Source organism: Sarcophilus harrisii, chromosome 2 (assembly GCF_902635505.1).
Source record: "Sarcophilus harrisii chromosome 2, mSarHar1.11, whole genome shotgun sequence".
NCBI classification, from domain to species: domain Eukaryota; kingdom Metazoa; phylum Chordata; class Mammalia; order Dasyuromorphia; family Dasyuridae; genus Sarcophilus; species Sarcophilus harrisii.
Window position 1 is genome coordinate 432,940,534 of NC_045427.1, and position 25,218 is coordinate 432,965,751.

A 25,218-nucleotide genomic window follows, 5' to 3' on the forward strand; every position below is an offset into this window, starting at 1 on the left:
GTATCCACAATTTAATCAAGTAAACTGAGTCATGGACTATCAGCATCTTGTATTTTGAACCTAATAGACCCAGGGCATGACAAACTTCAGAAGACATGACACTCTTGAAATACAGAACTTTATTTAGAAACTGTTTAAAGTAGAAAAAAACCCTGTCAAGAAAGACCAGGTGGAATATGGTTTCCCAGTTAAATGGAATTTTTAGGGCAACAAAAGTCTAAAAGGCCACAAGAGAGAAATAGCACCACTGTAGTTTAACAATGGCGAGTTACTTGCATTTTTGGCATTATTATTAATATTCACTAATTTGGGGTTTTCCTCAGAATTCCACACAGATCATGCACTACACAACAATTTTTATCATAAATGCTCGCCTTCTACACACATTTTAGGACACCAGAATCTACCACCAGAAACAAATTGATACAAGAACATCAGAACTGATCAATCCCAGTAGTAGGTAACTGAGAAATCTGGCAGGTTCCTACCAAACAAAAGTGATGAAACAGGCTGAGGTGCAAAACAAAAAAGATGGGAGTGTTTAGGAATGAAATATTTTAAATATTAATATTTAAATTAGACATGGTACTGTATTTTCTGCAAAAAAAAAAAAAAAATTAACATTTAGTAACACACTCTAATGAATTTTATCTCCAAGGAGATTAGTGCACTGGCAACTACTATTCAGATACAGTGAAGGCTGTGGACAGCAGGTACCAAATAAAAAACAAACAAAAAATAAAAAATAAAACCCAGGCCTACAGATCACAAGGTAATCTCAGCCTTCACAGATCACTCCCCCTCTACCAGAGGTCCAGAAAGATCATGGAGCATGATCACCTGCCCACGGTTTGTCTGTTCTCAGCAGCATGCTTTAAGGGGCAGAAAGAAGAGACCCCAAAAGGGAAATATAAAGGAAAAGGAAGAATAAAAAAGGAAATGAAAAGATAGAATGGAAGTCAAGGTAATTTGCTCCCAAGTAAAATTCATTTCCAGGGAAGCAATTTTGCTCTCCAAAAGCAATTTTTAGGTAATAAAACTGGACACATCTTGCTTTCCAGAAATTACAATGCACAGAAAGTTTGGAGTGACATCAAAAAAACTACTACAGAAATGCTCAACAAAAAAATAAATTTGAGCTCTTCAACTCAATCATACATCTCAGAGTCAAAAGACTCTCTCTGATTGTTCAGCAAAAATCTAGCCTATTCTTTCATGGGGGTTTAACCACTGAGACATACCAAAAAGCGCTAGAATAAATTTCTTTATTTTGCATTTTGATCAATTTTTATGCCTGTAAATACTATGAAGAGTACCACAATGTTTCAGACAGTCATATATAAGAAAGGTTAGGTTCTTTCTAACTATAATTTGAAGCACACAGAATCTCCTGTCACATTACATTTTATAATTTGACATATGGAAACATTTTTAAATACTCTTAAGGCATTTATTTAGTTCTATGCTGAGATTTCACATTAGCTAATCCATTCTGTGAGTTTTCCTAACATTTTTCTATTTTGAGTTTCCATTTTTCAGTTTGTTACATAAAAACAACTTTTTCAGTTATCAATATATTTACCAACAACCAAATAGTCTGCCTCTTTGTTCCCTAAGTGAACCAGCTAGATGTTAATACTGCTCTGCCACAAGATAAAAGCTCCTAAAACTCAAAACCCATTGGAAAAGGAGTGAAACTTCTGCAAAGTGCACTTTAAGAAGAGGTACTTTTTGCTTATGAAAAGAAACCAGTGAGTCCTCTAAAAAATAATAAAAGGGAGTATTTTACAGTTAAGCACATGATTTGGGGTGAAGAATTCAGATGTTGCTGCTCTACTGGTACAGTACTTGAGTTATTAATACTCTTCTTGCTCCTCTTGTGGACCCCCTTCATCAGGTATCACAAAGCCTTCCTAAAAGAGGAAAGGAAAAAATGGTTTTATTCAGAATGGTATATAATCATTTACATTTACATACGGCTTCACAGTTTATAAAGTTATTTTCCCACACAACTCTGTATAATAAATATTGCAAAAAAATTATCATTATACACATTTTAAAGATAAGGAAAAAGAAGTCAGAGAGATGCAATGCAATTTACTAAAAAATGATAAAACAGTGAGATATGCTAGAGTCAGACCTTTGAACTTGATTGATCTAAATCTAAGTTCAAAATATTGTGCACTAACATTTGAAAACTGCACCATGCTAACAATTTACTGGCTATCAACAGTAACTGAACAACATATTAATATATCTACAACGAGAAAGAACTTGGAAAATGCTTTATATCAATCACCTCACGAGCCTCACAATAATCCTATGAAGTAGATGCTATTATTTCCATTTTACACAGTAAAATGGCCCAGTAATGCACTCAGAGTCCCAAGCTATTAAGTGTCAGAAACAAGATTTGACTCAAGTCTTCCTGACCGAGTCCTGGCTCCACCTTTAGCACAATGACTTCCATTAAAGCATTCTTTGATTTCAATAACAGGAGCTTGTTAGGAGAAAGGGGAGAAGAGAAAAGGAGGATTGGAGAAAAATATTTAAAAAAGAACATAATCCCTGACTACACAATTTATAGTTTAGTTAACAACTGTCTATAGAAATTAAAGGATAAAGAAGCATAAAATGCCAGATTTTTTTGGTACATTAGTTACTTTTGCTGAACGGTTTTAAGTTTTGTTCTTTTTTAAAAGGAATGAATCTCTGGGAAGAAGAGAAAACAAGACTTGTAGGTACCACCGTCCAATTTTCCTTACATTTCTGTGAAAGGAAAATTTTAATACTACATGTTTTTAAGTGTCAAGTCTGTCAACTATTAGAATTCAGTTTTCTGAAATATACATAACAAATAACAAGTTTCAATGTAGAACTATATACTATATGTACTCAGCATGTCTTCCCCTTCTAAACTAGAAAAAAAAGGAAAGAAAAAGAAAAACCAAAGACAACCAATGTCTAGAAAAGAACTGAGATAATTAAATTCTCCTTCATTTAGCACTCATTAAAGACACTCACATCTGTGGCATAGAGAATCTCCACAATCCTCTGCAACACTGGATCACTTTCCCCTTCATTTTCTTGACAGATCAATTCAATATTCCTTAGCTTTCCAAAGTAGAAGTCTCTCTCTTTCTCCAAGTCTTCAACAGTAAGCTTCAATACATTGATCTGTATGAAAGATAAAATAAATGTCATTACACCTGACAGTCTCATATCTAGTTAAAAATCCTAAAATGCCTCTTATATATTACCGTTCCCTCCTATTCTTGTGTTATTGGATAGAGAAATAGACCTGGAGTCAAGAAGACGAGGAATTTATTATTTTTAATTAACAAAAACAAAACAAAACAAAAATCTATATTTTCTTGTTTCTACTCCTCACTGAAGGGGGAAAAAAAAAAAACTAAGTCCTTTTTAATAAAATTGGGTATCATCAATCAAAACAGATTTCCTCAATGGTCATGTTCAAAAAAAATATGCCTCACTCTACTAGGTCCATCACTACTCTATCAGCAGGTGATTAGCATGTTTCATCATGATTCTTCTAGAATCAATTAATACTGATCATTTTGTTGATCAGTTTTTAAGTCCTTCAAACTGTTTTTTTTAAAATATGGTTGTTGTAAATTGTTCCCCTATTATAAGCTAAGTTATGAATAAGCTGTGATTTATGCTACTGAAGAATTTCCACACCAATGAAATTAAAGGACCTTATACTGATCCAGTATTTATCTATTTGTATGTTACTTCTTCCCTTTATAATGTAAGCTTGAGGGAAGGGATGATTGTTTTTATACTTGTATTCTCAATGCACTTTTGCACATGGAAGATATTTAGTAATGTTTGTTGAATTTAATTAAAATATTATCATTTACATAAATTTAACAGATAATTCCACTTCCATATAGTACATTTTCCTAAATTTGAACTAGCCCCCTACAAGTATGTAAAAACACATGGCTTAAACATTCTCTCTAACATTACAATGATAAGTCTCTACTTTAGAAAATAGTCTCCCTGCTTAACTAGGTTAGTGATCTTCAGTAACAAAATTAATGTAGAAGGTAGAAAAAGAGAAACATTCATTCAAGAAACAATTATTTATCCAATGCCAACAATGTATAAAACATTTTGCAAAGATAATTAGAGCAAAGTTCCTATCCTAATGCAACTAACAAGACAGCATTTACATACACAAATACTTAATAATTACAATGTAAAGTGCCACCACTGCTGATTAAACACAAAGAAATGTAAAAACTGTTCTAATACAATGATCAATCTTAACTCTAAAAGTTTAATGATGAGACATCTCCGTTCTCTGAGCAAAGAAGTGATACCTTATGGGTGAAAAAATAAAAGCATATGCTGTCAGGCAAGATCAATAAATTGATTTGTTTTGCTTAACTATACTTCTTTGTTCTAAGAGTCTAATTAGGGCAATGAAACTGTGAAATGGTAGTATGCAAAAAAAAAAAAAAAAACCCAACAATAACAAACATTTTTAAAGCATGCTGTAATTACTAAGTATACAATAAATATAATTCAGTAGAATATAAAAACATAACAGCAAATTCACCTGTCTATTCCCTCTCTTATTTGCATTCCTGAATCCTCCAAGAATTACAGCATGTCAAAAACTTAACATGCCTTTCCCTCCTTACCCCCTATTATCCTATTCCTCTCAACCTTCATAATTATGTTGATATTATTTATCATTATCCCTAAAATCAACCAGTTTTAAAGACTTTCTGTTCCTTCTGGATTCTTTCTTTTAACTCACCCCCCAAATTCAACCAGTACTCTTGAGTTTGAACAATTCAGAAACTCCCCGTTGCACTGCCATCCTAGTAGAACCCTTATCATTTATGCTCTTCCTGCCTCCAATTTCTCCTTTCTCCAATCTAACTTTCACTGCCAAAATAGTCTCCCAAATGCACAGGTCTAACCATATCACTATATTCCTTATAACCCATGAAATATAAATCCTTCATTTTATAATATAAGGTTCTCAACAATCTGGCAAACTCTCTGCTCCAATCAAATAGTGACCAACAATGCTCTGTCTTGTCCTTGTCTCCCCCCAATCTTCATGTACTAGTAAAGATGATATCAATCCATTTTAGAAAAAAAAAATTGTTTTTAATTAATAAATTGAAAGTGTTGTTTGTAGAAATTTTCAAAGTAATGAAAACCCAGTCATCACCACAACAAATCATTTTGTTTTCCATTAAATAAAAATTTAAAAAAACCCTGAAACTAGTCATCAAATTTTCAACATCTTTCACTTTTGATACTTAATTCCTCTGCTGCCAATTATTCCCTCCCTTCAAACTTTCCTTCTATTTCCATCCCACTCCTCTGGCTGTCCTGTGCAGTGATTTCAGTAACAGAAACAGTCACCACTCAACCTTTCTCACTGCATATGTCAAGTTTTATTTTGGAGGGATGGGAGGAGGAAAAGCTTTATGTTTGCTTTTCCCAAAAAAGTCATGTGTCAATGGAATGAATGAATGAATGAAAATAAATAGTATTAAGTGCTTACCATGTGAAAAACACTATGCTATGAAGATACAAATAGAAAAGACAGTCTTAATTCACATTTTAATGAAGGAGATATTTAAGTTTCAAAGAATCAAAGTATTTTATTAATTCCTATACAACTGAGTGCAATCATTTCTGTTTAATTCTAGGTCCTATTTATTTATTATCTCTCTCTGACTAAGACTTATGTACTGATAGACTAATCTATGGATTGTCTTTCCAACTATCCAACTAATAAAATATAAGCTCCATGAGGGCAGGAACTCTTCAGTTTTATTTTTGTAACCCAGAAACTTCAATTCTTTTCTGGGTCCAAAATTATTTCCAAGAAAGTATATGCTTTCTACTAAAGGTTCTTGGGAAATTTCTCTGCAGCTTATAATACTGATGATGAGCGGGTCACTTGAGTTAAATGTTTATTAGAAGCTTAAAACAAGCTCATCCTGACATCAAGATTAACCCTCAATTTCCTACACAACTCATTTCTCAAAATTTCCTTGTATATAGCAGAAACAATAAATGTCTGTTGAAATATCTGTTGGATAGTTAGGCCAAATTATCCCATATCTCACTAGGGCAATTCTACAATGCTTCAGAGTTTGATGAAATCAAAACAAAGTCAGTCAGGTGACTGACAAACAGGAACACCTGCAAAATACTATCTTAAAGAGAATTCCTCTTCCGTTTGGAGTCTTAAATGAATATTTTTCATGGAAGTGACAAACACCTTTGAAAAGTACACATCTACACATATTTGTGTTATGCTTTACTTGCTATTAATAACAGCTAATATATCTGTAGCACTTTTAAGGTTTATAAAGTACTTAAGATATATTATCTCAATTGATCTTCTCACTTCCCTGGCAAAGTAGGTGTCAGTCAACTGGTATCTACAAAACAATGCTTGTTTCATAATTTTTAAAAACTTTTGTTTTGGGACCTGGTATTACAAGTTTTTTTAAAAATAATGAAACAAGCATTGTTTTGTAGATACCTAAAGTTACATGAACACTTGCTAGTGTTCTATGAACCAATGCCATAAATTGTTTTGTTTTGTTTTTTCATTCTGGTAGAATTAAATAGATCATTTTTCCTATTTTCAGTTTATGAAAACATTATTTCTGTTCCCTTCTACTTTATAAGTACAAGAGTTCTTAACCTGGAGTCCATGAACAGTCCAGTGGTTCACAAATAAACTTTTGGACAGAAAAGAAATTACATCTTTTATTTTCATGAACCTCTAATTTAATTTTCCCTTCAGTTATTTAAAGACATTCTGAAAAGGGCTGCACAGGCTTCACCAGACTGCCAAGGGGTCCATGGCACAATCTCCAGTGTAGTTATACATTTGTACCTTAAATGATACCAAGAACCAAAAAGCAAAAACTACTGTACTTCCGTATAGCTTTCTTAAAGTTCCTTTTGCAAATCCTTAGAAGTTCTAAGAATCATTCTTCATGAAAATGAAAATTATGATAAATATACACAACAGAACTGTAGTGCTTCTAAGAAATGACAAATATGAAGAATTTGGAGAAAGAAAAGGTTGATATAAACCTATGGTTAAATGTTGGATCTCACCCTTAAACACAATCAGTTCCTTAATGAAAAACTTTGATATTCCTTTAATCTACCATGGCCTCCTGTAATTTCATCTCTCCCTATACCTGACCTTTCTTAAAGCCGTTCTTTTGCCAATTGCCCATGCTCTATTTCACTTTTCTCCCTTTCCAATCTTGATCTTATAGTTAGCCTATTCAATTTTATAATATCACCATTTAATTCTTGATAAATATCAATTTCAGAATATTCTCAACTTATACCAACTACACTCTTATATGCTGGTGACTGGAGCTAAAGGGAATCACTCACCTATGCTAACTATATATATATATATATATATATATATATATATATATATAATGAATTCACGTTATCCAATTTAAATTGGATTTTCATTACAGTATGGTGATCCTTTTATTTCTCCATAATTTGATTTCCTATTTCACTTCCCAAAATCTTTTATCAAGGTTTCTCTTCTCTCAAACCTTACAACTTTACTTTCCCTTCCCAACCAACTTCCCCACCCCCACTTAATTTACTGAGGCAACTTTAACTCAATATGACCTCTCTTCTCTCTTCTTCTCATCTCAAAACACTTTGACATCATCATCTACTATCTTCATTTCTATAAAGTTCTGCAAAGAAGTGGTCTTTTCTCCTTGCCAAAGCCAATCTATATGTGCCCTTGGTTCTATTCTTTCCCAGCCTTTCCAGCACACTGCAATCTCAATCACTTCCTTCTCCCTTTCTAATCTTCAACATCTCTACATCTCCTAATTCATTCCCCCACTAATTTCAAATAAGACCAGGTCTCCTTACAAAACCCTTCCTTAGACTATTAGGCTGCTGTCCTTTATCTACTGTTTCTCAACCAAACTCCTAGGGGGAAAAAGTTGCCTATCATCATCACTCCATTTCTCTACCAACTCATTATTCAAGTCTTTTCATTCTGATTTCTGACCACAAATACTAAATTGCTCCCTCCAAAGTTACTAATGATATCCAAATTGCCAAATATGAAAATCATTTCTTAATCTTTATCATTCTTGACTCCCCTGCTGCATTCGACAAGGCTAACCATCCTTTCCTCCCAGATAACACTTTTAGACAGAAAAATGTAGACAGAAAGCCTGTCTAGACTTTCACTACATTATTTTCTCCTGATTTTCCTCTAATTCTTTCTAATCCTTTCTAATTCTCAGTCTCATTTGCAAGTATGTCATCCATATCACAATCCCTAAGCTTTGTTTCCCAAAGTTTTGTCCTAGGCTCAATATTCTCTACTCTCCACATTCTCTCTTGGACCTCATCAGTTCCCATGGATTTAATCATCATCTTCATCTCAATGACTCATTGTCTCTATCTGACTCTATCTCAGATACAGATAAAGAAGTAGCTCCACCCTCAAGTTCACCTCCAAGCTTCAATTCCATATTACTATTTGCCTATCAACATTTCATGTCTCAAGAACTTTTTATGTCCAAAACAAAAGTCCTTACCCCCAAAACCAGTGCCATTTTCCAAATGTCCCTAATTTCTTTCAACGATACCTTCTTTCTTTCCCTTAGGTGAATAACCTCTCAGCATTATTCCCCAATTCTTCACATTAATTCAAATATCTAATCAGTTATCAACATATCTTATACCTGACCCCTTTTCTCTACTCAGACAGCTATCATTGCAATTGAGACTTTTATCACTTTTTCCCTAGATTACTTCTAATTAGTTTACCTGCCTCAAGTCACTCCTCACTTCCTTTTATTCTACACACTGCTACCACTGTGTTTTCCTTAAGCATAAATCAGACCATGAGCCTTCACTATTCATTCAACTCCAGTGGCTCCCAATCACCTCTAGGACCAAATGTAAAATCCTCTGTATATGTGTAATGCTGCACAACTTTAAGAGTTGATTTATTCATTTTATTTACATGCCCAATGCCTAGCACAAGCTTGGTACACAGTGGTGCTTAAATATTTGAAATGAAATGAGGCAGAGTGCATAAGTAGAATTAGTAAAATAATATATCCAATGACTACAAAACAAGAAAAATGGGAAAAATCAAACTGAATCCTTTGTAGTTATAACAACCTATACATTTGGTATTGGAAAAAAATTGAAGAAAATGTTTCTTCCTTTCTTGGAAAAGTCAGGAACTAAGAGAGTAGAATACTGCATCAAATGTCATACTTGGTTAATGTGGAGACTGATTTTGCTTAACTGCCTGTTATAAGACCTAGCTCATAATGGGATGGGGGAAAACAGGAAAAGGTAAGAATGATTCAGAATTTGTGGTAAAAAGATATCAATAAATTTAAGATTTTTTTCCTTTAACAAAAAAAAAAAAAAAAAAAAAGATATCTACCTGCTGGATTAATTCTGCCGACTCATCATCTCCATTTCCCATCCCTGGATTCTTTCTGACCATGCCAGGGCCTGTCTTGGAAGGTGCCGTAGTTCTCTGTGTGGAAATGGGCCTCTGTGGAGCTGAGAGAAAATTTAACTTTTAAATGGAATAATGAAAAAAAATATATAACCAAAACAATATCAAGGAAGAGATATGCTAGTAACCAATTTACTGATGCAGGTATTTGGTAAACCAAGTCAGTCCTAGATGGAAATAAGTACAATGATCTCTATTCTGAAAGCAATTCTTATCTTGTAGCATATTCATCATTAGGATAAAGGAAGCAATCATTTTAAATTACAACATAGGATTTACAGCTTGAAAGGACCTTGGAGACCTCATATAGGCAGAAAGTAACCATGCCACAGTCAGTGGCAAGATCAGAATTTGAATACAGGCCCTTGTACTTCAAAAATCCAGGGCTCCATCTCAGTGGTCTTGTTCTAGACACTACTCCACTCATATATGTGTATGCTTTAAACAATCACTAAACCAAATCAGAAGTAGTTTCAAAGAACTAAGCAACATTGTCCAATGTTGAGAACACTGCAACAATTCTAAAAGCATCATATGAAAGGACTGGTAACCCAGTCAAAATTCTAAATTAGCTTCCTGGTTCATAATCAGGCTCTACACATGGTTGGAGTGTACTAATTTCCTACAACTAAGAATACGAAGTCTTTTTTTAAGAATAAATAGCATTTTATTTTCCCAATTAAAGATATTTCTCAATATGTAATATAAAGATAGTTCTCATTTTGATAAAAGGAAAATCAAAATAGGAAAAAAAAACCCAAATAAGAAAACAGAAGCCAAAATAATGGTAAAAACAGGATGCTCTGATCCACATTCAGTCTCCACAGTTCTGCCTCTGGATGTGGATGGCATTCTTCATCCCAAGTCTATTGGAATTGTCTTGGAACAAGATACTGCTGAGAAAAGCTAAGTCTATCATCACAGTTGATCATCATATGATCTTGCTGTTACTGTGTTCAATGTTTTCCTGCTCACTTCATTCCAGTTCATGTAAATCTTTCCAGGCTTTTCTGAAAGCAGCCTGCTCATCATTTCTTATACAACAACAATATTCCATCATATACCATAACTTATACAGCTATTCTCTAACCAATGTACCCACTCAATCTCCAGTTCCTTGCCATCTAGAGCTGTTTACAAATATTTTTGCACATATGGATCCTTTCCCCTCTTTTATGTTCTCTTTGGGATACAAACCCAGTAGTGATATTGTAGATCAAAGAATATGCAGTTTTATAGCCCTTTGAGACTACTTTCAAATTGCTCTCCAGAATGGTTGGATCAATCCACAACTCCACAAACAATTGTAGTGCATTAGTGTTCTAGTTTTCCCATATCCCCTCCAATATTTATCATTATTTTTTTCTGTCACCTTAGCCAATTTGGTGTTGTTCTATTTGCATTTCTCTAATCCATTTATTTTTTCATATGACTACAGATGGCTTTAATTTCTTCACCTGAAAATTCTTTATTTCCTATGACCATTTATCAATTGAGAAATGACTTATATTCTTATAAATATGACTAAGAAAAACATGAAGTCTTGAGCCTGCAAACCTGAGGATCAAAAATTGATCCAGAATTGTACTTCACTCAGGTATAGATACCAATGAGCCCCAGCCTGAGCAACTAACTGTATTCTTAGCTTTACCATCTTTTGAATGCAATACAAAGTAATACTACCAGCTCTGAATTATATCAAAAGGACTCCTTATAAAACAGCTATATGAAGTCCAAAGATCATTCCTTCTTTTTTATTTTATTTATTTTTTTTGCTGAGGCAAATGAGGTTAAGTGACTTGCCCAGGATCACACAGTTAGGAAGTGTTAAATGTCTGAGGCCAGATTTGAACCCAGATCCTCCTGACTTTAGGGCTGGTGTTCTATCCACTGTGCCACCTAGGTGCCCTCAAAGATCATTCCAAAGCCTATGTCCATCAATAATTTTTCTCATTCCTCTCCAAACCTTTTAATGAAGTTTTACAGTCTTATCAAATCTCCTGATTTGGCTGTTGCCTACCTACTCTTGCTATCCCTGTTGGTTCTCTGTGAAGGCACAAAAAGCAATGAATAAAATCAGGAACAAAAGAAAGGTAACAAATGTCCTTTATGAATAAATCAGATTATTTGGCATAAACCACCAAAATATTGCATACAAATTCACCATTATTATCTAAGGTAACATTAAAAGAATCTAGTCTTTTCATAAGCAAGACTGCTTGATCAGATCTAAAACACAGGTGATCACTTTCCATGACATTTATACTTAAACTTAGGACAAATGTATACTTATTGTGTATCTAAGTTATATTTTAATATATTTAACATCTACTGGTCATCCTGCCATCTAGGGGAGGGGGGGAGGGGGTTAAGAGGTGAAAAATTGGAACAAGAGGTTTGGCAATTGTTAATGCTGTAAAGTTACCCATGTATATATCCTGTAAATAAAAGGCTATTAAATAAAAAATAAAATAAAATAAATTTAGGACAAGAGTTAAGTGGCTGTCAAAATCCACAATAAGCAACTGTTTTTCTTTAGCTGCTTTACACTTTTTTTTATTCTTAATCTGATAAAGCTAGATTTTTTTTTCCCCTTCTAATTTCAAAGTTATCATCTGAGAATTGATTAAAAGGAGTAGGTTAATTTGTATAACTTCGTGTTCTACCAATCATGAGCATAAAATAATTTTAAAGAACAAGGAACAGACAGAATCCTTCTTTACCAGACCATTTTATATGAAGTCCCAACTAGAGGTGAGTAGAGTTGCCACAATGACAACTTCGAAGCCTTTACTGTCTGCAATGGAATTATAAACCTGAACTAACAAGACTCATTTTATAACAAAAATACCAAAAGTTAGTGAATTATAATAACTTTGCTGCCTCAAAGCAGCACCAACAACATGTAGGCCCAACTTTTGTTTAGGACACTACCCTTACCTGCACCACTGGTACCAAGAGGTTTTTTTGGCTTATTCAAAACTGGAGTCATGAGGGAAGGGGCTACTGCTGTTTCTTGGCCTTGTCGAGCTGCTACAGGGTCATAGTCTTTCCCATCATAGTTTGCATCAAAAAATTTCTTGAACCATTGAACAAATTCAAAATTGTCCTGAAATTTTCCTTTCACTAATTTGTCCACAGGAATTATCTAAGGAGAAGGAGAAAAAAAATCAAAATATTTTAGTCCAAAGTAGAGACTACAAACTAAAAAATCAGTACTATGGAATCCATAAAAAAAAAAAAAAAAAGTTCTAGGAAACAAAAACTGACAATAAAGCTTCCTAAAGGCAGCTAGTTTGTAAGGTTTGGATTATGTTTATAAAAAGAAACAAAGAATGAAGAGAATAATAAATCAAAAATGAATATTAAATATATAATCACATAAATCTTCATCTGTTACACACAAATTCCTACAAGAATGGTCAGTATGATACCTATGATTCTTCTGGTATCTAATATTTATACTACTCATCAGATTTAAGTAACATTTACAAAAACCCTAGCCAATCAAACCTATTACAGCAAATCTATCCTTCCCTCTTCACTTCCAGTCCACCTTTCTGACTCCACTGGGGTAACCAAGTAGGAAGAAAAGCATGGTTTTTCATTATCACTTAAAGTGAGAACTACCAATTATCAGTCTTCTAGTGAGATAGACCACCACCAAGTCTTACCATTTAGGCAGCTACTATTATCTCCAGATACCTAGCCATTGTTATCAGACCTGCTGATATAAACAAAGGACCCCAGAGCCTTATCAGCCACTGCATTACTACCCTTACAACTTCTAAGCTGACTTTGAGCTGAATGAACATTTTTTTTTAATGTTTTTCTCTCTCCCTCCCTCCTCCAATTAGAACTGAGCACCTTGGAGAGCAGGGCTAACTGTCCTGATACCACTTGTATCAGGAATTTATATACTGCTGAGAACATAGTAAACATTTATTAAATATGTTTACATTCATTCATTTATACGAGTTAAGAGTTAACAGCACTAGTATTACAAAACAAGCCTTTTATCATTAAAGTCAAAGTGCATTAAATAAACTCAATTTTTTCATTAAGGTGGAATCTCATTTATCAAAAACTGCTCAAAATATGTAATGTCTTTGCTGGAGTTCATTAGTTTTTGCCACAAAAAAATTTTTATAGGATCTCAAAATTGAAAGGGATCTCAAAGGTCATTTAGCTCAACACCTGCTAGAAGCATCTTCTCAATAGCATTCCTGAGTGTTCACCTAGTTTTTTCTTTAAACACCTTCAATGATAAAGAGCACATTTTCTACCAAGGGTCATTTCATTGTTGGATAGCTTTAAATATTTTTAGTTCCTTCCTTATATTGAAAAAGGAATTCCCTGTTATCTTTCATCCACTAGTCCTAGTCCTATGCCTGAGGGGTCAGGCAAAGTAACCCTATCTAAACTACATTTTACAACTGAATGTATCAGAAATTTTAAGACCATAAACTTGTCCCCACTGAGTTTTCCTTCAATTGAGTAAACATTGTTTTTATGATATGTGATATGTAACAAAACAGAATGTGACATATTCATAATGGAGATAAATTTTTAATATACAATAATCTTTCTTCCTTTCCTGGCTTCCCAATTAATTGCTATTCTATGCAGATGCTTAATTTATATTTTCTCTTACAGATGAGGACTCTGAATTTATAAAATAGATAATTTCATAAAAGGAATTATCACAAGATTCTTTAAAAATGTAGGTTGCCTAGCATGTTTAAAATATCCAATTTATAAAAACTAAATTAAATTTACATTCAACTTTGGAGTTATTAATTCACCCCATACTTTTCCATCTTCTCTACCTTCTGTTTCCATATGTGAATATCATCCTACTGATCCAAATCCTACCCATCCTCCAAGGTAAAATTCAAAGGAAAGCTCCTCCATGTCGTCATCCCCATTTGCCAGTCAGAAGGATTCTAACTTCTCTAATCATGAACAATATTTGTACTACCCTTTTTGCACTTAGATGCAACACAGACAGAAATGTGGTATCTGTATATATGTGCTTTAACTTTCCTACTAGAAAGTAAACTATTTGAAACCTAGAATTACATTCATCATTATGTACAGTATAATGCTACAGTTGATTAACAGTAAACATTCACTATTTCCACTCTACTTAATGTTTGCTGAATGGACAAATTTTCTTCATGAGAGAAATATATAATCCTTGTACAAAGTCTTCAAGAAGGGGTTTTTAGCCTGGAAACCAGGAACTTGGGTTTTTGTTGGATTATATTTTTTATTTTGATAATTGTACTTCAATATATATTGCTTCCCTTGTAATCCCATGTATTTTACTTAATGCATTTAATAACATTATTTTGAGTTCATAGATTTTACCAGACTACAATGAAACCTATGGTCTAGAGACACATCATAGTGAATTGAAGGCCAACCTTATAATCATCCTCCTGAGACACACTAGCTTTGTAACCATAGGCAGGTCACTTAGCCTCCCTAACACTAAATTACAAACTTGCCAATATGTATTACTGGAGGCAATTTCCATACAAGAAGTTCCCTATACTTCTGAATCACAGATCAGGACCATAAAAGCAATATGACTAGCAGAATCTTTTTCTGACTTACTTAAATATACTAGCAAGAAAATAGTCTACATAAGCACTATTTATTCTATGGAAGTTACTATTCCAAATGATCCTCCTAAGGTTCCCTGGTCTCCTTCACCTCTCAGAAAAGCAGCTACAGCAGCAGGGATGAGGAAAATAATATATACCAGCTGGGCTGCCTTTTCCAACATTTCCAGAAATAATATGTTACATCTAACTCAAATAAAATGGGAGTCTAACAGATTTGGGGACAACCTCATAACAAAAACATTAATAATTTGAAATAATGTTTATTTGTTGAATTAAATGTTTGCCAAATTTCACTTCTGGGATGAATGCTTACAATGATTAAAAAAGTCTTTTTGCTAATAATAATGGATCTATAAAGCAGGCCTTATAGCTAAATGTTTCTACATTTTCATGGCTAGCTTATTCCAGCTAAATCTATAAATTAATATTTGTACTAAACAGTGCTAATAAAAACAAAAAGCATACACTCAAAGGAAAGGACATGATTCCAACTTACTTTGTCAACACCCATTCTCTTAAAACCTGCTTGTAGAATCTTGAAGTTCTGAATGTATTCATGTTCCAGTTTTGCTTGAAACTTCACTTTTTTTAGAGCAATGGAACCAGGGAAAAGCATATCCATAAACTGACAATAGGCAGCACCTGAACCAAAAGAAGAATGAAGTCAGTCTTTTGAAAAAGCTTATAAAGTCTTAAAAGTTGAAAGGAATCTTACTGAATGGCATCTTCTCTTTAAAGCAATCCCATCTCCCCTCCCCCAACATTAGTTTCAACAATTGATTTTTTTTTTTTTTTGAGCCCTTTCAATGAGGAGTAGAGCTTACTATCTGATGATGTACCCATTTCATTTTTGGAAAAATGAAAAAGGATCATACTCATGAGTACCAAGTTTTTCCTTATATTCAGCTAAAATTTACTTCTGAAATGTTCACTGAAAATTCTTCCTTTTCCCACTTAAGATACATAATGAAAGAAAGCCCAGGAAAAGGTTTCCCTCATGCTACTGGAAAATCAAGTTTTTTTCCACAATCAGATGTGTTAACTTATTAACCACTCCCCAAGTTATTTTGCAAAGTTTACCAAGTATAACATGGGGAAAAAAATGCAAAGGAAAATTTTAGAAGCAGATTGGTGAAGGAAATAAGTGCCAAATAGACAAATTAAAGGTTTAAAAAAAAAAAAAAAATTCCTAAGAGAAGACTGAAAGAAAAAAACTATCAGAAACCATGAACTGACTTCCCACTGTTTTTATTTTTGAAAGGACAATAACACAAGGAAGACAAGAGGATTTCTGTGAGAAGGGTGACTTCTTGAGATGAGTTAAGAGATCAAGAAATAAAAAGTAAAGAAATGTCATAATAAAAGTCACAGAAAAGAACAGCCTAATTCAAAGGTTTTCATTGCATAATAAAGGACACATCTAAGGCTATCTATTAGGCTTCTGGGAAATAATGTTGCTGATCCAGTCATTTCAGTTGTGTCTGACTCTTTTGTGATTCTTTTTGGAGTTTTCTTGACAAAGATACTGGAGTGCTTTACCACTTTTTTTCTCTGGGCTCATTTTACAAATGAGGAAACTGAGGCAAACAGGATTTCTCAAAGTCATACTACTAGTAAATATGTGAAGCCAGATTTGAACTCAGAAAGATGAGTCTTGACTCCAGACTTGGAAATAACAATAATAACAGCTAACATTCAGATAGTGCATACTTTGTTCCAGGGACTGTACCAAAGAGTTTTACAATTATGTAAAGATGAGGCAGTTAGGTAGTGCAGTAAATAGGGTGAAATGAATAGTGCCCAGCCTAATATCAGAAAGATCTGAGTTCAAATCTCCCCTAAGACACTTACTAGTCTACAACTCTGAGAAAATCATTTAAGCTCTATTTGCCCGTTTTCCTTAACTGTAAAATGGGTCTAATAATAGCATTTATCTCCCAGGGTTATTGTGAGATTCAAATTCCTGAGCATAGTGCCAGGCACATACGCACTACATAAATGTTAGCTATTATAATCACCTCATCTGATCCTCTCAACAATTTTGGGAAGTAGGTGTCATTATTATCCTCATTTTACAGTTAAGGAAACTGAAGTAAAATGACTTGTCCAGAGTCACAGAGCTAGTTACATATCTGAAGTAGAAATTAGATTGATGTCTTCCTGACTCCAGATCCAGGCTATCTCCACTGTTCTACCTAGCTTCCCCTCTAAATGAATATCTCAAAATTTAAATCAAGAATTCTAAATCTAATGTCCAAAGAATAAGGTCAGTGATTTTTCTTCTGTTCAAAAACAGCGAGATACAATGAAACAAACCAGAATGGAAGGCAAGTAAAGGAATAAGCATTTATATAGTGCCTACTAAGTTCCAGACATTTTGCTAATAAGCATTTTATAAATATTAATCTCATTTGATCCTCACAACAACTCTGGGAGGTAGGTCCCTATTATTATTCCCATTTTGCAGTTGAGGAAACTAAAGTAAAAGGAAGCTAAGTGACTTGCCCAGAGCCACATATCTAGTAAATGCCTGAGAGCAAATCTGAGCCAGGTCTTTCTGACTCCAGGCCCAATACTGTATTCCCTGCTTCACCTAGCTGCCTTTGAAAATACTTACTGAGCAAGCATCTAACATATGCAAAGTACTTGAGAATCTAAGAACATAAAAGGAGAGGTCAAAAGAAAGACAAAACATTTCTGAACTATCAAAATTATAATGTATCAGTACAAATGTACAAAAAGAACATAAACTGAAAAAATTAAAGCATTAAGGTACTTATAAATGACAACATAATATTATCAAATACATCTGTTATTAAATTACTTTTTCATATCTATATACATATATTATGTATAAATTATTTCATGGTCCAAGTATACGCTACAAAACTACAAAACATATGAAACTAAAATAACCAACAAATTATATGATAAGCTATCAGAAAACAACTGCTTAAAGAGTCAGGAGGTAAAATATTAGTCACAGAAATCATCTAGTCTAATATTCTGAAAAAGAAACTCAAGCCCTAAATTGCATACCACTTTAAGTGGAAAAGCCAGGAATGCAACTCAGATCTCCAGCACAATATATTTTCTGATGATACCAGTGGTTCCAAGTTGTTCAAATATGAGGATTCCTATTTAACTTTGTAAAAATTTCTCTTACTTTGTGTGTTATTTTATAATAGTATTTGCTCATATCAAAGATATTAATACATACAAATGCATGACATTTATTCAATCTACAAAATGACAAGATTATACAGATGGCTACACAATCCCATTCAGATAACTGCACTGTCAACAGGTTGGAAACCACTGAACTAACCCACACTATTTAACCCTTATGAGGAGGAATTGAAACTTGAGCTGGTCCTTAAAGGATCAACAGAATTTAGACAAAACAATAAAAATTTGAGCAAAGGCATCACAGTAATAATAAGCACTATATCCAGAGAGATCTACCTAAATAAAGTTTGACTTCCCGTTGTTGTTTAACAGAATATGGTAAAACAATGTTATGGAGAGTCTTGAAAACTAAACATATGAATTTGGCCTTAATGAAGTTGGCATTCAAGTCACTATAGATTCGTGAAGAGTACATGATGAGAGCAATATTTTAAGAAAACTTTTAATACTCTTTAATAATAAGGTTTCTAGCCTGGAAAACAGAAAAAAAGGAGTTAGTAAGTTAGGGGAGAAGATGCTGTTAAGATTTTGATATATTTAATTTATGATGAAGAAGTGGGGCAGCCACACAGAATGGAAATAGAAAAACCAAATTAAAAATTGAAAATACTTCTGATACTCCTCCCTCCAAAAAAACAAAAATCAAAAGAAAACAAAAAATAAGATCCAGATTTTGTAATTTCATTACCATGTGTGGGGATTCCCAATATGACAGTTTCTTCCATCAAGGCAGATCTGTAACTTATGATTTAAAGAATTGCACTAAGAGATTAAATTGCTTGTCCTTGGACACATAGCATCAGCAAGCAGTTCCTGAACTCTTAGAAGATTACACAATCTTTGAATATTAATAATGCAATAAGAACAAAAAAGGAATGAATACATGAATAAAAATAAAGTTGAGTTTTCTTTTGAAATTAGCAGGTAAGACCAGAGGCCTCAAATCTGCCTGGAGATAACAGCATTTTCTTCCATGATAGATGATTGTGACATAAACCAGATCTTGCTCCTAATCGTTTGGAAAAGAGCTAGAAATTTTCCAGAATCATCAAAATTAAGAGCAGAGAGTAGAAAGGTTTAGTGGAGTTGGAAAAGCACATCTATAAAAAGCAACTACAATTCAACACCCAAAATTTCATGCCAGATAGATATTTGTGATTTTGTACACAATTGCTTTTCAACCTTGCACGCGTGCGCACACAGACACGACACACACACACACACACATCTATATATATACACACACATATGTACACATGCACAGAGACATACAGATATACACATAACTATAAACAAAACACACACATACATGAGATATATTAAGTTTAGAATAAAACAAATAAGTAAAAGTTGGTCTCAGAAATCAATTTAGTACCTATCTTTTATCCTTCAAATTCCTCATAAAATCCATTTCATTAACAGGATTCTCTAATGGCATTCTCCCAAATATCACACATAGAAAGCTGTGGAATGTTAATAATGAATACTAAACCTGTCAACTATGTTACCACAAACTTATCTCCCTTTCCTTCCCTCTTCATTATCTTATCTGGTTAGAAAAAATGAGTAAAAGCTATATATGTTCATTGGTGTTTTCAAAGAGGCCTCTCTCTGAACCAACCAGAGGTGAATTTACTTTTGAGTGCTGTCAACACTGGAATGCTTAACTCGCCAACAAAAACCACAAAAGGTTACTTGCCATTCATATGCTTTTCTTTTCCACTGAGGAATCTCCACGTACTACTGATAGCTTTTATTTAGGGGAAGGATCTAGTTTCTTTGAATTTATACTTATCTTTGAAATGTTAAAAATATATGGCTATGATCCAACAATGAAATCACTTAAGCACTAGAAAAGCATTTAATTCATAACTTTTCCCTATTATTTCATTTATGCCTATTTATATGCAATCTATCAGTTCTTTAGTTCGGGGGAAACGCTGTCTTTCAACCCTATATGGTACCATTCTGATATCAAAGATTTAATTTTCTAGAAATTACTATAAAACACAACAAAACTCTTAAGTATTTCAAAATGGAATGCTATATGAAGCATTCAGAAAGAAAAATGACTATTTATAAATTAAAGTCTGTTTATAAAACTTCAATCGAGTGCATAAGTATGAACACTTTGCATTGAAAGAAAATTTCCATTTTAAACATGGTTAAAGGAGTGAGTGCTAGAATTATTAGCAATTTTTATATATTTTAAAGATCTAAAATGCACTTCTACCAAGGACAAGGACAAACCCACTATCCAAAACAAAACAAAAGAAAAATGTCTAATATTGAAAATTCAACAACTGTGAGAATTGATGAGAGCAAAGATTAGCTTCTTTATTCTATAAAGGGGGCAGAGACCAAATGCAAAAAAGCGAATAGCCTACAGCCAAAAACTAGCCAGGGGCAGAAACCAAACTAGAATCTAGGACTTCAAATTCCTGAAGTCCAGTATTCTATTTACTATAATACTGCTATATGCTATAAATTTCACTACCAAAAATCAAATCACAATAAAGTTTTATATATTTCATTTTCAATTTGCAAAGCTTTTTAACAAAATTAAAGTTACACAATTTCTACAATATCTCAGCTCTTTTTTTCAATAAATATTTAAACACTCAAAAGAAGGGTGTTATAGAAATATAAAGTACCCATATGTACAAACATATGGCACAATATGGCATACATATACATATAGCATAACACAGGGAGCAAAGAAAACCTGGGTTCAAATTCCCACCTGAGACACTTAGGAGGTTTGCTCTCTAACTCTGGGCAAGCCACTCAATCTCTCTAGGCTTCAGGTTTTGTGTCATCTATAAAGTGAGAGCACTGTACTCAATAGCTCTTAAAGACTTCTCTACTTATCTTCTAGGGGAGGGAGCAGGAAGAAGGGAGGGAAAAAAATTTTGGAACACAAAGTTTTGCAAGGGTGAATGTTGAAAATTATCTTTGCATGTGTTATGAAAATAAAAAGTTTTAACAAAATAAACAAATAAATAAATAAAGACTTTCTCTACCTCCAAATCTGATCCTGTGTAACAGGGCTGGTTTTAAATAGCCTTGGTTAAGGGAAAAAAAACTTTGATCCTAAAAGGCCTGAACTCTAGCTATTTAATTGTTTCTTGGGGTTTAAGAAGTTTGGGATAGAAGAGGTGGCACAGTGGATAAAGCACCAGGCTTGGAGTCAAAAAATCCAAATTCAGTCTGAGATCCTGATAAAACCTAATAAACCTAATCCTGTCTGCCTCAGTTTTCTCATCTGTAAAAGAAGTTGAAGAATAAAATAACAAACCCCTTCAGTATCCCTGACAAGAGAACTCCAAAGAGGAGTCAGAAACAACTGAAATAACTGAACAACTAGGATTGGAGATCCACCTATCAAAGGATTCTTACAGAAAATAGGAGGAGGTCTAATTATCTTCAAAGTCCCTTCCAATACCATGAATGGAAAGAACCACTTTAGTTCTTCATCTGTAAAACTTGAAATCAAACTTTAAAAGAATAGTAATAGGATTAACTAATGAAAATTAAACAAATGCTACAGACAACAAGTGGTTACAAATATTGCCTTCAAAAAAAAATTTTCAATATGAGAATATTTTCAAAATAGTTAATAAAGCCCTAATAGATAAGCAGTTAAAGATTATTATTAACTTTCAAACTGCAAACTTTGAAATATGATTGTATTATACTTAAAACTGTGCTAACTCACTAATAAGAGACAAATCAAAAACCAATTCTGAGATTTCATTGTACAACTAGTAAAATTGGTAAAACTGACAAAATACAAAAATAGTCAATAGTGGGAGGGGCTTTAGAAACACAGAAGAACTGTGAATTGAACCATTCTTGAAGACACTTTGGAATTATGTTTTTAAAAGTGTACATACCCTTTGATCCAAAGATTCCACTACTAGATAAAAAACAATCCCATTTATAGCAAACAACTCATATCAGATTTTTTTCTTTGGAAGTAAATAATAGAAAACAAGCAGATTCTCATCAAGTGGCAGATGACTAAAGAAATTGTGGTACATGAATATAGAGGCATCTAGGTGGTATAGTGGATACAGAATGGTGGAATCAGGAAGCCTCAGATACTTGCTAATTTTGTGACCCTACAAAGTCACTTACCTTCTGTCTGCCTCAATTTCCTAATCTGCAAAATGTAGGTAATAAAACCATCTACCTGACAGAGTTATTGTGAAGATAAAATGAGGTAACATAAAGAAAGACCTTTGCAATCTTCATAGCACTACATAGATACTAGTGATAATGATGAAGAATGTGATGAAATATTACTACTTCATAAGAAACAAAGACTATGAAGAATACAAGGTGGCATATGAAAACTCAAAAGAAATAAGACCAATAAATTAAGTACAATCAGGAAAACAATATCAACAATGACCAAAATAACACAAACATATTTGATGCAAACAAATTAATTGAATGCTGTGCAATTATATAAGCTTGGCCCTGAAAAAGAGCTAAGAAAATCTTCATTATAAAAAACTATAGCAATAAGATACTCTATATATGATAAGATGTGATCAATATATTTTCCCCTGTCTTTTTTAATCCTTGTAACAACAAATAGATTGCTAGGTAAGGGAAAAGGGAGAAACATGTTCTGAAATTAAGGTGATAGAAAAACAGAAAACATCAACTTTAAAAACAGAATTAAAGGGAGTTACATATTTGAAAATATAATCCCTGCTCATGACTTGGCCCTAACAATATAACAAAAATGGATAAAAAATTAAATAATGACTACAGTGTATTAAGAAGAATATAGCTAGGGAAAAACTCTTCTCAAGAGTTCATAGTGGGAAGCTTTGAAGAAACACAAAGCCTAAAGATGAAACTGCTGTTCTATCTCTGAAAGCCAAAAAGAGGAATTACTTGGTTATAGGAATAGCACCCAAGGGATAACTGAAGTGAAGTTACAAATCTGATTTATATTTGTAACAAATTTAAGAAATAAGAACTAATGTTTTCAAAGAACATTAATTAGGTGTACAGGTATATGGACTGACAATAATTCCTACTATCTCAATTTTTCCATAACAAGCAGGCTAAGTTGTGTCAGTTTGCAACATACTAGGTTATTCACTGCACAGCACCAACAAGATGAAGCGCATAATAAATCAAATCTTATTCAATGTGTGAATAACCTTGACTAAAAACAAACTGTGGTTCTAAAAAGGCATGTAATCTAGTATCTCCCTAGGTTTAAGGATCTAATGTAATATAGGAAAGTGAACTAACCTTCAAATTTAAGGACATTAGTCTACTTAAACCAAACTGAAAGGTGGTAAAGGGATTAAAGAAAATGAGGAGTTTGATATTCCACTCTATATCATAAAAGAAAAATAATGAAAAAAAAAAAAGGTACAATTGTATTTCACATGCACTAGAGCCTTAACTATTATGACACTGATAATTTCTATACCATTAACAGGACTAAACTCAAAACTTCCAAAAGATTATTAAAACCATTTGTATGCTTAAGTGAGATTCTGGATACCGTCCATGAAACTCCTTTAACCAAAAAAGGGAGAAATCTAAACTTGAGGGTTTGAATTAATGTAAAACTAGAATAGTAGCACAATCAGCCAACTTTAAAAAAAATAAATTGGAAAAATTAAAAATGACTTAGTTTATTTGGGAAGTTAAATATATATAATCTTGGAATGTCATCATTCTAGTCTTTGGGGCAATGTACAAACACTACCAAAACTGAGACTATGTAAGAAAACAAATTTAAGAGATTATGAATGAAGAGAACTAACAGAAGTAGGGAAAAATCACAGAATCACAGGTTTACATTTGGGAAGTACTTGTTACAAGATACTAACAATTGATGGATTCAAGTCCTATGGAAAAATGTTCTAAATCATTATGGATTAGAGAAATGCAAATTAAGACAACTCTGAGGTAACACCTCACTTTTCAGATTGACTAAGATGACAGGAAAAGATAACAACAAACTATGGAGGGGAAATAGGAAAATTGGAACATTAATGCAATGTTGGTGGATTTGTGAACTGAATCAGAAGAACGATTTGAAATTATGCTCAAAGGGCAAACTGTGAATACCTTTGATCCAGCAGTGTCTCTACTGCGTCTGTATCTCAAAGAGATCATAAAACAGGGGAAAGAATCCAAATGTGCAAAAGTGTTTGTGGCAGTCCTTTGTAGTGGCAAGAAACTGGAAATTGAGCGGATGCTATTCGGTTGGGGAATGGCTGAATAAATTATGGTATATGAAAGGTAATAGAATATTGTTATTCTGTAAGAAATAATGAGTAGGTTGATTTCAGAAAAGTCTTACACGAACTGATGCTAAGTTATCACTGAACAGAACCAAGAGAACATTGTATACAGTAACAAGATTATGTGATCAACTGTGATGGGACTTGGTTCTTTTCAAAAATAAGGTGACGTAAGGCAATTTCAATAGACTTCAGAGGGAAAACAAAGGAGACTGAATGTGGATAGTATAGCAAATTTTCACCTTTTTTGTGGTAGTTGTTTGTTTGCTTAGTTTTATTTTTCCTTGTGTTTTTTCCCTTTTGATCTGATTTTTCTTTCACAACATGACAAATATGGAAATATGTTTAGAAGAGCTGTACATCAGCAAAATAATGTTTTGGTCATGTATACTTATTGTGTATCTAAGTTATATTTTAATATATTTAACATCTACTGGTCATCCTGCCATTTAGGGGAGGGGGTGGGGGTGGGGGTAAGAGGTGAAAAATTGGAACAAGAGGTTTGGCAATTGTTAATGCTGTAAAGTTACCCATGTATATATCCTGTAAATAA

General features: G+C 33.3%; 1 protein-coding gene across 3 annotated transcripts in view; it reads right to left on the reverse strand.

Annotated features, from left to right (window-relative positions):
- Window positions 1-101: 101 nt before the first annotated feature.
- Window positions 102-25,218, reverse strand: part of MAPRE1 (microtubule associated protein RP/EB family member 1) — a 31,808-nt gene continuing 6,691 nt past the window's right edge. For all 3 annotated transcript variants that reach the window (XM_031954093.1, XM_031954094.1, XM_031954092.1), the window contains exons 3-7: window positions 15,689-15,834; window positions 12,500-12,707; window positions 9,482-9,603; window positions 3,025-3,177; window positions 102-1,913 (exon numbers count right to left, since the gene is read on the reverse strand). In XM_031954093.1, coding sequence (XP_031809953.1) covers window positions 1,857-1,913; window positions 3,025-3,177; window positions 9,482-9,603; window positions 12,500-12,707; window positions 15,689-15,834 — 686 coding nt within the window. In that variant the 3' untranslated portion in view covers window positions 102-1,856. The remainder of the gene's footprint in view (window positions 1,914-3,024; window positions 3,178-9,481; window positions 9,604-12,499; window positions 12,708-15,688; window positions 15,835-25,218) is intronic.